Genomic DNA, 14,564 nt, shown 5'->3' on the forward strand with positions numbered 1-14,564 from the left:
CTGCAGAGTCTTTGAAGAAATACAAAAAATTTAAAACAACCCCCATCTCTCTCCTAGGAAAACCACAGCAAGGAATTCTGGGAAGGGCAGCCCCTCTCATCACAGAGCGATGCTGGGATGCAGGATGAGACTGGTTGCCATGGTGATTAAACTCCCTCTCCCTCCTGCTTCATCGTCGGGCGGATGTTTTACAGTAGCAATTGATCTGCATCCTGGTGAGTGTGTTCATATTTCAGCCTGTGATGGACACACACACACACACACACACACACACTCACACACACACACACACACACACACACTCACACACACACACACACACACACACAGGAGAGAGGACGTAATGGGTTTGAGTTAGGCAGCATATTGGAAATGCCAAGCCAATGTCTCAGTAGCTAAATCAGTGTGTGTGTGTGTGTGTGTGTGTGTGTGTGTGTGTGTGTGTGTGTGTGTGTGTGTTCCTGCTTCACTTAGTGTTAGCAAGGCTGTGATGAAGACATTTATCCACAGAAGCGAAACTAAACACCCCTGGAATCCCCCAATCTATCGCCGTGGAAACGAGACAGAAGGCGTCCCTGCATCATTTCTTTGTCTTCTAAGAAGAAAAACTTAGTGTGTGTGTGTGTGTGTGGGGGGGGGGGGGGCAGAAGCAGCATCAGCGGAGGGTGAATCTGTTCCCGTGTCAGCTCTTCACATGTCGACAGCTGTGTTAATTAGTCGAACCTGTAACGCAGACGTTAGATGGAAGAACTTCTGCCTCCAACTGTCCTTCACTCTACATGTTTTTGCTTTAATGGCTCTCTTGTTGTCCATTGTCTCCTGAGTCAGATAAGAAGATAGAGCCCCTCCTCTAGAGAGCTGAGTCCCAGGCTAGTTAGCTTAGCACAGTGGCTGGTAGTGGGTGGGAAGTGTTAGCATCAGCTAGCTCAGGTCCAGGCTAGTTAGCTTAGCACAGTGGCTGGTAGTGGGTGGGAAGTGTTAGCATCAGCTAGCTCAGGTCCAGGCTATTTAGCTTAGCACAATGGCTGGTAGTGGGAGGGAAGTGCTAGCATCAGCTAGCTACGTGTCTGATTCTACCTCTACAACGTCTCCTCATGTTAAACTGGTATTCATCACCAAGGTTACACACAACCCTCCTGATATTAATGCAGGCAGAGACGGAGCTACGCTAACACTTCCCACCCACTACCAGTCATTGTGCTAAGCTAACTAGTATCCTGATCTATGGGGGGAGTCAGCTCCACTCCTTCATCTCATCTCATCTGCAGCGTCTTCAGTCAAAAAGCCTTTCACATTTGTCAAAACTTCTTTCCTGCGGAGGCGGAAAACTCTTCAAACTTTTTTTGATTTCAACTTTCTGATCCTTTCGCTCACTTTCTTCACCGTCCTCGTCTACCCTTCATCTCCACCTCCTCCTCTTCATCACTCGTCAGGGTACAATTGCATCTCTTGTTGACACAAAAATAAAACCTCTGCAGCGTTCAACGTCCTGGTGTCTTAATTAGCCAGCTAGCTAAAGTTCTGTGGCTGTGCTGTGGAACAATGACAGACCTGTCGAGTCACCAGCTAAAAGCAGATCAGCGTCAACACACCAACAGGTGAGCTGAGAGCCGCACTCAGTTGTCATGGAAACAAACTAAGTGATCCAGTTTTTAGTTGGGCTCAGACTGAACGCTGCAGGTAGGAAGTGGCGAGGTTTGTCTGAGGTCACGCTGCCCCAAAACCTCCTCAGTGACCTGCTCCTCCTAACACGCCAGTGGGACTTGCATGTTTTATTGTCTCCTCGGGTTCTCCAGGAGTTCTCAAGCGTGTTTGTCCTTTAGCTTCCCCTTGGACTCACCCTCATCATCCTGCAGGTGGTTCCAGCAGTCCTGAACTTTTACAGAACATCAGGAACCACCTTCAAGCTCCTCTGTTGGTGCTGATGCCCTGAACCCTTCGTCAGGCTCCGGCCGCCCGCACGTCACCTGAGGAACCTTGGACATCTTCCAGGCAGTTTGATTTTCAGCTGTTCTGTCGTTCTCAGCAGGTCGACCTCCTCCTCCAGAGACGATCTCGAAGTTGCTGAACGTCTCGTTAATGTGCAGTAAAAATGCGGACCCTCTCTGGTCCTAAACAAGCCGCCCCCAGCGCTCTGCTAATGTTGCCACCAGCACTCAGACGACGGCACTGGGAAGACGTTGGGCCTCCAGCAGCCTCTCACTCAGTCAGCACTGCGGTTTCCTGATACCTGGTGGGGAGAACAACATGGAGGACATGGAACAAGTCCCACGCCAACTAGGAAATGACTCCGAGCCGACGGACTCGAGGAGTGAAAACAGCTCAGAATCTTTGACTCTGGCTTTGACTCAACTTCTAGTTTCTGACACCAGCCTGACTGGGGCTCCGGACTCAGCTGCCCCCCTTTACCTCAGTTGTCCTAATGTCATGTCAGAAATGACTCACAGAGATTTTGCGACATCACACAGCCCATGCCCCGCCCCTAAATGTTGTGCATTGCTTTGATAAAGGGGCGGGGCATGTAGTAATGACATCACAAAAACAGTTCTGTGTGCCTGCCTAGCTGCCTCACTCGTGGTGGGTGCAGATGTGCTAAGACCACCCCCACCAGAACCGGCTGGCTCTCAGGCAGCAGAACACAGGGTCCTGAGCCATCGGGCCCTGAGCCGAGGGGCCCTGAGCCATCGGGCCCTGAGCCGAGGGGCCCTGAGCCATCGGGCCCTGAGCCGAGGGGCCCTGAGCCATCGGGCCCTGAGCCGTCGTGGCAGGAACCAGATTTACTTTGAAAGTCAGCAGAAAAGGAAAGAGCAGAGCTGAAGACATCAAACATGGCTGCCATCGGTGTGCAAACACCTGACAGCCCCCTCCCGACGTCTCCATCTCGCCTCCTCTTCCTCCTGACAGTTCCAGCGAGGGATTCAGGCGGAGCTGGACAGATGTTGCCTCCTCCCCCACCTCTTCCTCCTCCTCCTCCTAATGTGCTAATGACTGATGAGTGGAGCCTTACAGGACTGTGGAGGATATCGCCTCCTCCTCTCCTCCCACTCCTCCTCCTCCCACTCCTCCCCCTCCTCCTCCTCCTCCACATCAACTGCTGGTGGTCCACAGATGTTCCTCCTGCTCATAAAGGTGCAGTGTTTAATCACTGGATTTATTTTTTTCTTCAGATTGAATCCATGACTCAGCAAATATTGGCTGATTGATTGAATGTCAATCACTCACTCAGCAGTTAACAGAGCAGCTGATAGCCGATTGATCAACCACCCTCGCGAGGAGAGTCACCACGGCGTTCAGCTCGATGACGCTTCTGCCTGTTGAAGACATTTTTTCAACTTGTTTGTGATCAGCTGTAAAACTGGAACGTTCACCTGCTGACAAAATCTATTTTGTTCAAAACAGAACTCAAAATCTCCCAGTTTCACAGTGACCTTGACCTTTGACCTTTCTCGCCAGCCATGAGAGGTAGCTTTAGCTCATGGCTATCCAGTTAGCTAAATCTCCAGGAGATTTGTGCAGTTTTATGATCAATATATTTAAATTGATTGAAAATGTTACATGAAGGAAGTCAAAGCAGTTTTGCCTCTCAGAGCTTTGAACTCTCAACGCTGCAGCGGAGCAGAAATTTACAGCTACTTGTGTTTTACCGTCAAAAGAATTCTCCAGCGAGTTGAACTCAAAGTCGTGTTCCTCGAGCCCTCATTGTTTCTAGTCCACAACAATCGAGTCATTTCATGATGCTGAAGCTCTTTGATTCAGAGGTGGGAAAACCTTGCGAGCTGAGTTCTGAACCAGAAGCGAGGCGTGTTTCCCGTCCAGGAGGGAAGCCTTCATTAATCAACCGTCGGAGAGACAAAACTGGACCCAGGAGGTCGTGACAACCTCTGCAGCTGTCGCACCGCCCGGACTCAGCTAATGAGTTTATTACTGTCAGCCCTCAGACAATAAACCGAGGCATCCATCACATCTGTGGAGCTCCGCCTTAATCGCCCGCAGCCTCATCAGGACATTGAAGCCACGAGGAGGAGGACGACCGGCAGGAGGAGCATCCACGCCACGGTCCATTCTGCTCCTGAAGCAGGAAAAACACAGACACGCAGAGAAACTTTCAGACTGGAGAGAAAATGTGAGCAGCATTGTGTCATTGTTACCGTCATATGCTGAATATGAGACTGGATCACCTGACAGGAAGCCTCCAAGACAAAATCATCTGATTACAAGAAATATTCACAGCTACTTCCTCTATCGAAAGATTAATGTTCTTATTAAAAACAAAAACAAGAGAAATTCAACCCACCGATACTGGTTTCCTGTTGGACTACAAAAACACCTCAACCCTGCAATGCTAAGTTCCTGTTGGACTACAAAAACACCTCAACCCTGCAATGCTAACTCCCAGTTGGACTACAAAAACGCCCCACACAGGTGTGAAGTGTAAAAGTACTAAAACAGTGCGTGAACATGGCCGCCCCAGCCTTTGGTGTCTTCGCTGGCTCATGGAGCAGAAATCCCACCATCTGAATCCAACCATCGCCTGGAAAAGCCTCGCCTTGTTGATTGCTTTTCTGCAGGGAAAGTGGCGTCCTGGTCCTCCTGCCAACTGGACGTCCCTGCCTGCTTTTTGGACTTTGTGTCTGTTTCCTCGCCAGATGATTATTTTTTCCCTCTCTGCAGTGCTATCAATAGAGCGTCACATGACTGGCACGCACACAGGTCATGTGAGGATGCTGGATGTGTTTACTTGGCTGCAACGGGGAGGGAGGAGAGAGGAAGGCTGGAGGCAGCAGTATTTTTAGTAATGACCCAGTTCTGAAGGGTGCTGGCAGGGGCGAGGCCGGGATGATTTCTACAAATCAAACAAGATCCAGTCAGGATGAAGAATGACTGAAAATTCTGTTCCGCAACCAAAAGCCACAAACTCAGGGAGAGCACTTCTACTCCCACTAATCTCATTTAAAGGGTGATAAATGGCATCTTTGTCTCCAGAGACACAGGAGGTTTAATACCGCCATCATCAAACATGGCTGGAGTAACCATACCGTCGTCTTGTAGGGGCGGAAGTCTGAGAAACATCAACGCTGCAGTGTCCAGGTTGTGACATCATCATGGTGTCACCAGGAACTGTGTCACTCCCATCCTACATTTGACTGGTTTAACTGTAATAAACAGATCAAAATGAAATAACGACAAATGACAAACAGATTAGAACGGCAGGAAGGTGAAGTCAAACACTGACCTCTGCAGTAACTCACTACACGAATGAACACATTGAATTCTACAAGATCAAAAAGAACTGGGAGGAAGTGTACACTCAAGGCTGAAGTGTTCGCGTTAGCTCACCAGCTACTCACACCTGTGAGGCTGCAGTGTTAGCATCTTGCTGCTATTCAGAGCGAGAAGCTTGTGTGAACGGTATGACAAGTATCTTCTGTGGAAACGCAATGATCTTTGTCCGTACAGTCTCTGTGGATGGAGGTGCAGCTCACTAGCTAACGGTCAAAGATGGCTGCTCCACGTTCCTCCCTGTCTAAAGGAAAGTTCCTGTCACCACTGAAATATCCTGATTCTATGTGTAGATCAAATATTTATAATAAAATTTCTCGTGTGCTTAACGTCAGTTGTGCATCTTTTTAACACGATTTATTTGTCAAACTACATACGAAACGCTGACCGTCTCATCAGAGTTAGAGAACAAACACAGTCTTCTTTAGTTGTGTGTGTTGATGAGAGCAGAAACTGCCAGAAGAACCCTCTAATCTACTTCTGGGAACCGTCCTCTGGCTCAAATGTAGGCTGCCACCAAAGTAAGAACTTGTGACCCAATTACACATCAGCTAACTCCGTTTTAGCCTTTCCTGCTGCGACAAACTGCTGGACACATTTATGGTGCCCACTTGTCACAACCTCAATTCCAGTCCCCACTGAATTCCACACAATACTCTTTTAGAGCCTCATGTTTCTCCGGAGGGAACGCTGGCCGAAATCCGGCCCATTTACACCAGGAGTCGGAATCCAAAAGAGCACAGCAGATCTTATTTTCGGTTCTGCAGGGCCACCGTCCTGTTTTGACTGTCAGAAATGAAATGTCTCCACTTTCAGGAGGCCCCTGTGTGATGGTTTCCTAGAACAAGATCCTGGACCTGCCGCTCCTGCTGCTGCTGGAGGAACGACACAAGATAATACGGTGCATTCAGGAATGACCAGATTAAGACGAGCGAGAGGCCGGAGCTACGTGCTGAACTCCGCATCCCCAGGCTAGCCACTAATAGCCACTGCTAGCCACTAGCATTCCCTGGCCAGCCACTGACAGCCACAGCTAGCCACTAGCATTCGCTGGCTAGCCATTCTTTCATCGCGTCTTAGCATTATTTTCCCCAGCTAGTCTGTAGCTTTCTCTGTTCAGTCACCAGTCTTATCACTTACATTTGAACACTCGTCATGTCTTTCCCAGCTAATAACAGCATTTTTAGACCAGCCGGGGGTATCTAGGCTAGTCATTGTCATCTCTGGTTAGTTAGTACTTTGCCTACATTCGAGTAAAAATGCTACATTAACATCAATCGAAGCAGAAGAAAAAACCCTGCAGTTTATGCATCTAGCTAATAAATTAGCAGAAGTTTGTGTTGCCTCACAACCCGTTCCGCTGTCCTTGGATGGTTCAGCTTGGATGCTAGCTGCTGTCACGCTGCTAGCATTAGCTGCTGCTACTGCTGGGACTCTCAGGCTTTCAAATGTGGTTCACCTCTGTACCTCAATCATCTCAAAACCTAATCCATAATGACGAAAGGTTCAGTCGTTAGATCATTAGAGTGAAGTGCAGTTTTTATTGCATGTTTGAGAAGAAGATGCTAATCCAGGAAATGATGTATTTATTTGTGTTTCCTTCACGTATGTTGTCACTTCAGACTGCGACACTTCTGCGTCAGCATAGCAAGATTATCTGAATGTGAGGAGGACGAGACTGCAGCCTCTTCACACGTGTGAATGGGAAATATATGAGTGACACCTCTCTGGGGTTTTGGCAGATTTCCTGTCTGACACCCCCCCACAGACACACACACACACACACACACACACACTTTTTCAGTTCAGGGACTTTCAGCAGCAGTCTCCTATGTTTGGTCTCACCGCTGCTTTAAACGTTCCTGACACATTTTTCGAACCCTGATTCATTTATTAACTTTGTCTCAGACAAAGAAGAACTTCTCTTCAAGTCCTGCTCAGTCGGATCCTTCCTTTGGGTGACAGTGGAGCTGTGATTCATGTCTGATGTCCTGTAGGAGTCATCGTAGGCAGCTATTAATTCACATGCAGCACAGTACTCAAGTATGTACTTCATTTTTCAGTATACTTTTATTACAACTATTTTCTAACCCTAAAAACCGAATGGATTAGAAGCAGGGGCTTCTGGGTACTGTAGTGTTTTTTTTTTCAGGGAACAAATTTGATTTTGTTGTATCACAGTGTGAGGAAACTGAAATAAATTAGTTAATAAAACGCCTGCTGGCCCCCTGCTGGCCCCCAAGCCCCAGCTTGAATCAGATGAGGACATTCAGAAAGCAGAAGTTGATGTATTTCTCTAATATTCCTTTCCATGAACCTTGTTTTCCTGCAGGAACACAGATTCATTGGTCCATATTTTGGATTCATAATGATCAAGTGGGGATTCCTGATTTGATTCATGAACAACCTGGTGATACCAGGGGCTCCAACGGTGCTGGTACTGCATTTTGAAATCGAAGCTCATATTCAGGGACATGATCTTTCAGTGCACATCTTTCTAACTTCATATTAGTAGCCAGCTGACAGCATGTGTACTACGATACTCCTAGTACTTCATTGGGATACTCCGTGACGTGGCCACCGTTTCAAACCCTTCCAGCCTTTTTGCTTCTGTGATTGTTGTCTTTACGTGAAGGGTCTCTGCGCTCCTGTGGCTGTACTTTGTTAAGGGTTAATGAAGCTCATGCAGATTTCCATCAGAGCACAGTTTGCGTGCTGCAGGCTCCCCGGGGAAGTGCGCGCGTGCACGTGCACTCGCACGGCGGTGTGTTCCTGCATTAATATGGAAGCGATGTGAAGGAGACACGCTGCTGCTGTCTGAGACCACCGAGCTTCTCTCATCCTGCCTCACTGCAACAGAGAGAGAGGCTGCATTCCAAATGAAAGAATTTACAAGAATGTTCCAGAAAAATGAAGCCATTAATGATCATCACCTGACACTCAGGACCAAGAACAAACACCAAGCCCTTCAGGTGTTGGCAGGATTTTTACTCTCATTAGAACGTATAAATTAGGGTTAAATTGAAGAAAGTAGCATTTTTTAAATAAAGAATTTCAAATTAGACTCTTTAGATGTTAATCTTTATCCCAATCATCTCTTGAAAATGCAAACAAAACAAGAAGTGATTTTAAAAAGGACCTCTAACGAGAAATGTAAGGAGACTGCGCGGTGAGACCGACTGGTTCCTGGACGATTCGATCCACCGTCACTTTGGGACGCGATCATCGCCTGCAGGGAGGAGCGAGCAGGCGAGGGTTCTGCTCATTAAAGATGGATGGAGGGAAGCCTGGAGATGGAGGAAATCCCGCGGGACTGGGAGTCTTCTACCCGTCTCGGCCCTCAATAATCTGGCCGCTGATATTTGGGTCAGATTACATGAAATATTCATGGCGGTAATAACCGCTCCACAACCTCCCTGTGACGCCATTTGCTTTTCTTGTCCTATCGAACCTCCAGGAGTTTGAGCACCTGCAGTTTCACCTGTGCGCCGGAAGCCCCTGGAGCCGGAAATCCGCTCAGAGCGCCGCTGCCCGGCTGCGCCGCCAAGGCCTCGTGACGTCACCGGAAGCTGAAAACTCGCCGCATTTCAAGATGACGACGAGCGATAAAAGAACTGAACTACAATGATGGAAACCTCCCGATCGTCACTACGTGTCTCCAACACAATGATGAGATTATCTCAAAAGAATGGCAGCGACTCAAAAACGAAGACAGAATGTCAACATTTGCAGGTTGCACTGTCGTCACGCCCATATTTGGAGATGCCGTCGCTGATCGAATCGAGTCGTCACCTCCAGTGCGTTGGCTTCCGTCCGTCTGAGACCCGAAGACGCAGAGCTCACCGTCTCCTTCTGAGTATTATGGGAAGTTTTAGTGTCAGACAGTAAAGAGTTTGTAGAAGGTGGACGCCTTCCTCCTGCTCGTCATCATCGTCGTCATCATCATCATCATCATCATCTTCCTCCTCTCAATCAGTAAAAAAACGGAGACATGAGGCAGGCGGCTCAGGGACTCTCCCTCATTAATAATGAATGTGTGTGTGTGTGTGTGTGTGTGTGTGTGTGTGAGAGAGAGAGAGAGAGGCTCCATCTTGAATGCACCACAACAAACCGATGCATCGGCCTTCATCACGACAGCACACAGGTCTTTTCAAACAGTTGTGTTCTTTATTACTTAATCAGTTTAACAATCTTTTATATCTCAGGAGGCCTATAATCTGTAAAGAATCAATCCTGTGTTAAAACTGTCTGGGATCTATAATAGAGCTTTTTTTATTCTTATTTTCTCAAAATCCTCTAATATACATATTCTCTTGACTTCTGGAACAAGTCATTTTTTTGTTTCGCAACATCCCCATGAACAAAGAGACGAACGCACCGACAGAGAACAGGAGTGCACATCTGCAGGCAGAAGGCAGCGGAAACCTCGCCGGTGCCTCCGCCAAGAAATGAGCCACCTCCTTGAATGTATTCACTGTACTTATGCAGGTTATGACACGTTACTGTTGGGACTCAGCGTTTACTCTAACACACAGACCTAAAATATCACCTCTAAATGATGAAGTACTGCGTATGAGACGGGGATGTGCTGGGTGGCAACAGTCATATCTCTCTTCAGCCACGGTGATTTTTCTGTAGCTACGCTCGCCATGAAGTCACGTCTTCGTATTGCTGTTGGCATTTCAAAGAAAATCTTATTTCCCACTTCCTGATTCTTCTGTCCAGTTTCTGACATGGTTCCGCTGCGCAGGAATTCAAGTTCATTCTCAGTTTCTGTCAGCACTCTGAATTTTTGCTTCTTCTTCTCGAGTGATTTCAAAAAATGAGCATAATGTCCGAAAACGCAGGCACATAAATAAAGACAGCTGTTTGTCTACATGGGTTCATGAACATGGAATTAGAAATCTCAGTTCATCGGTGAGAACGAACTCTGAGCTCCTGGCTAAATGAATATCACCTTTTCCCGTCCCACATGAGCCGTTTGAACGCTAACCAAACGTGTCCGATACAGATAGCGCTGCGAGCTAACTTAGTGTTTGAGTTGACATTAGGAATTTTAACTAAATGTGTTTGATTACTGGGCTCAACTGAGCAGTCAGCTAATTTAGCCCAGTCTTATCTGCTGTTAAGTAAACAGTGAACACCTTTGTTTTACATGCTAACTTGACCTCTGTTGCTTTTTCACTGCCGCAACAAAGGTTTTCTCATCGAAGCCAGTTTAGCTAGCAGCTAATGCTTCAGCCTCTGTGCGGATGCTAACAGACGTGTTAATCTGAATGACTGAGTGACTAACATCTGACCTCCGCCAGGCTTGAGGAACAGAGCTATGCAGTTAGCTCCAGTTAGTTAGCGCCCACCCTGGAATCACACCTGGGTACTCAAGACAGTCAATTCATCAGGTAGAGCATCCTCGAGTGTGGCTAGCTAGCCACCATTAGCATGTAGCTGTTTAGAATCTGTGCTCATTTCCTGAAAGGTTGTGAGAAGTGCGACCATGCAGGTGCACATCCGTCTACTCTGTTCCTGAGATGCAGGCTTTTTTAATCTCGACTAGACTTTGGCCGGAGAAAGAAAATTACAGTCACAACAGAAGTAGATTTGGCAGCTAGCAAGCTAGCACACGACAGCTACGAATTCAAGAACGCTGTTAGCCATGTTGCATGGGTCAAAGGTCAATACCTTTGAAAATTTGGTGCAAAAACTGGTGCGACCGTGGCCTGAACACAATTAACAGCCGATCAGAAAACAAATGTAACATCACCATCGAGCATTCGGTCCATCGAAGCTACCGAGTCAACCCAAGTCGACTCAAGTCAACTCAAGTCGACTCAAGTCAACCCGAGTCAACCCAAGTCGACTTGAGTGGACTTGAGTTGACTTGAGTCGACTTGGGTTGACTCGGGTTGACTGAGTCAACTCAAGTCAACTCAAGTTGACTCATTCAACTCAAGTCAACCCGAGTCAACTCAAGTCGACTTGAGTGGACTTGAGTTGACTTGAGTGGACTTGAGTTGACTTGGGTTGACTCGGGTTGACTGAGTCAACTTGAGTTGACAACTCAAGTTGACTCAAGTTGACTCAGTCAACTCGAGTCCACTCAAGTCAACTCGGCGCAATAAAAAAGCAAAACTGGCCGTGATGGGAACCAGGCAACTGCTCTGAAATGGACTCGCTGCCTCAGAAGTCGTATCATTTTTGGGACTTGTTCCATGGATCTCAGGCTCAGGGCCCAAAGTATTGCCTGGTGCTGTGTCAGCACCCACCGCCGCACGGCTGCTAAACATCAATGATTCATGGTGGACTTTAATACTGCGTAATTCCACCATTGTAAGTGGCGAGGATCCATCAAATTTTCATCATTGTCTCATTTCAGCCTGACATCACCTTGAATATTTCATGGTTTCGACCTTGGGGTCAGGTCAGCATGTGATTGGATGAGCGCTCCAGGTGGACGACCTGCAGATGTCTCCGGAAGGCAAACCAGGCTACGGCGTAGAAAAAAATCCATCTGGGGAGGAAGTAGGTTAGCTTTCTGGCGATGAATCCTGGGAGTTATATTTTCAGTGGTGAGGAACTATTTTCTTTTTTAAATCATTCTTTTTTTTAATTTTTTCCCCTTTGGTGGTTTTTCTTTGTTTTCCTGTTAAAATGCCAGCCAAGTCAGTATGGTGGGCAGCGTGGTTAGGAGCACGGCGAGCCCCCTGGCGTTTGGAGATCTGGGGGCTCCGTTGCCGCCACCACAGAGTTCAAACAAACTCCCACGGAAATCCAGGTTGCGGGACTCCTTTTTCAGTTTCTCCCAGAGGTCGGTCGCTCCCTCCTGGCAGTCGGCCAGCGCCGTCGTGGCACAGGAGTGGAAGTTATCCCAGTAACTGGCAGGAGAGAACACAACCAGCGTTAGCATCACAGGCGCATGACTGCTGTGGGTGGCGGCGTTTAAACTGGATGCATCATCGAGTCAGTGGCCAGCACCAAGTCTGGAAGATGTCCCAGAATCTGGCTCGACAGAAAACACGGGGGGGGGGGTGCAGACGGCATCTTAGCTGATCCCCGAGAACACGAGCGGCGAGTTTACTGCTTTGACGAGTTACGTAACTCACAAACTCTAACGCACAAAGAGTGGAGTCAGCAGATTTGATGAGACTTCTCATGGAACTCCTCAGTTCTGTCGGGACAGCAGAACCGGACCCCGTCAGTCCATGATCTCATGTGTGTTCTCCCTCTGCCCCCCCCAACATCCTCCTTCGCTCTCTCGCTTCTTCCTCTTGTCCCATTTCAACCCTCCTCTGTTCTGTGCTGGATTCATGTTTTATTCACATAGATTGCCTCCCTCCCTCCCTCCGTCTCCCCCTCTTTTCTAATTGTTTGGACTGTATTTTCTACCCTGAATGTTTTATTCCACCCCCCCCGCTCATCCTTCTCCTCATGTGATGATGACACCAGCCGGCTCGATGAAGCGAGGCCAACATGCACGCCTGGCGGATCTAATCCAATCTTCCAATCTGCTCTTATTGATGTTGACCTCCTGAACTGAGCCGTGTCGCTGCCACGTCTCTGAGCAATTAACCAGCGCGCGCGTGTGTGTGTGTGTGTGTGTGAGAGAGAGAGAGGCAGAGAGAGGAGGCGTATTAACACGCTCCACCTGCCACGCCTCAACACCGCAGCGATGGAGCTGTCACTGAATTAGAAAGTCGTGTGTGGAGGAGGGGGAGGGGCTTCTGGCTGCTGTGGGCCATCTGCTGCCCACCCGCTCGGGGGGTTCGCGGGGCCGGTTGTCCTTTCAGGAGCGCGCTAGTGATGTCACTCACCTGACACATGAAGAGATTATATTTAATATGTTCCTAAACTCAGCCCGAGGTGGTGGGAGGCTGAGTGACGCCATCTGGTTCCTTCTGACCAAAACAAACCTTCTGTTCTCACAAACCCGGGATTTAAGACCAGGTTTTCCCATGAAATCTGAACGTCATCGTCTGAGGCATTTTTTTTGCTGAATTATGATGGTGGCAGCTTCCTTGTGAGGTCATTGCGTCGCATTGCTGTCGTATTTTCTCCGTTGGATTTGGAGTTTTTCTCACTAACGCACGACTTCATGATAGTTTGGGACTTTAGTCTGAGAGAAGTTTTCCGTTTTTTCTCCTGAATTTGTCTCTTAATCTTCTCAGTGACCACGTTTGTCTCATAAATGCTGTGAATTTATTGTCAGAAAATATTGAGTTTTTCTAGAAATTTAGGATTTAATATTTTCTGTCGTCTCAGTGTTTGACATTGCTGATGTGTAGCTTTAACACCAGACAACTGTTGTGTCCTTTCTTTCAAATATTTGTCACTCCAGATTTGTGCAGGAACGTTCTTTGTTCCTCTCCAGCTTCAGTGACTGTCGAGGTTCTACGCAGCGGCGAGTTCTTCTGTCACTCCATCTCTTGTTCCTCCACTTTACTGCCAACCCGGGGTTTCGCCCTGATGAATTTTTCCAGAGAGAATTCTTAAATGTACGACTTTAATCTTGTCTCGGGCGTGAATGTGAGGTTTTCTCTGGGACGTTTTTGGCGGGCAGGTGTTTTGTGGCCAGATGTTACCTGCTCTGGCTATGACCTTTAACCTTTCACTCCCACAGCTGCGGTCACACATGAGGTGAATATGTCATTGCTAACAGGCTTTGATGATGTCAAATCTGGTGGTTTCAGGCGCGAGTGTTAGAACACCTACGTGCAGATCTTGTGGAGGTTCTCTCGGTCGTCCAGGTCCTGGGGGTAGTTGGCCATGTTCTCGCCCAGCTGGAGCAGACAGTCGGAGAACCCTTTAAAGACCGAGTCACACTGACCCGCGCTGACAAGAACCGTCTGCAACACCGACACTGCAGGGAGGACACACCAGAACCAGAACCAGCGTCAACACAGGAGCTTCAGGTGAGCCTGACGAGTTCTCCAGACACACAAGTCCGCGCCCTCCTTTCCTCCCCTCGTTAGAAACGTCCCTCAGCCTCCAACGGAGGGAAATCTGACATCTGAATGGTAAAGTGAGGAGACTTGTGATTCGCTCGTTACCCTGGAGCGCAATCGAGCCGCCGTTGTGGCAGGCAGCGTCCCTCCGAGCCAGAGTTCTTCTAGCACCTCTGAGAGTCTGCCACAAGACTACTGGACAGTGTAACGCTCAACTGGCGTGGAGCTCTGACATGTGACAGGCACGTTGACGTGTTCGTCTCTTCTTCTTCTTCTAACAGTCCTAGTTTCTCCCATTTGAATTCATCTGATATCTGCAGCCTCTGCTCATCAACAGTCAGGCCA

At 48.1% G+C, this 14,564-nt stretch overlaps 2 protein-coding genes across 4 annotated transcripts in view; one reads left to right on the forward strand and one right to left on the reverse strand.

Annotated features, from left to right (window-relative positions):
* fars2 (phenylalanyl-tRNA synthetase 2, mitochondrial) overlaps window positions 1–5,590 on the forward strand; it is an 88,646-nt gene extending 83,056 nt beyond the window's left edge. The window contains exons 10-11 of one of the 3 annotated variants that reach the window (XM_086192214.1): window positions 58–215; window positions 2,027–5,590. In XM_086192214.1, the coding sequence (XP_086048340.1) occupies window positions 58–215; window positions 2,027–2,115 (247 nt within the window). In that variant the 3' untranslated portion in view covers window positions 2,116–5,590. Of the gene's footprint in view, window positions 1–57; window positions 216–474; window positions 641–2,026 lie in introns of those variants that run through there. The other 2 variants (XM_086192216.1, XM_086192218.1) reach the window with 2 other exon arrangements.
* Window positions 5,591–9,433: 3,843 nt separating this feature from the next.
* Window positions 9,434–14,564, reverse strand: part of nrn1a (neuritin 1a) — a 13,100-nt gene continuing 7,969 nt past the window's right edge. The window contains exons 2-3 of the mRNA XM_086192221.1: window positions 13,987–14,134; window positions 9,434–12,152 (exon numbers count right to left, since the gene is read on the reverse strand). Of these exons, the coding sequence (XP_086048347.1) occupies window positions 11,924–12,152; window positions 13,987–14,134 (377 nt within the window). The 3' untranslated portion in view covers window positions 9,434–11,923. The remainder of the gene's footprint in view (window positions 12,153–13,986; window positions 14,135–14,564) is intronic.

Source organism: Aulostomus chinensis, chromosome 21 (genome assembly GCF_037954235.1).
Source record: "Aulostomus chinensis isolate RoL2024-O1b breed Wild chromosome 21, RoL_Achi_v1.0, whole genome shotgun sequence".
NCBI lineage: Eukaryota > Metazoa > Chordata > Actinopteri > Syngnathiformes > Aulostomidae > Aulostomus > Aulostomus chinensis.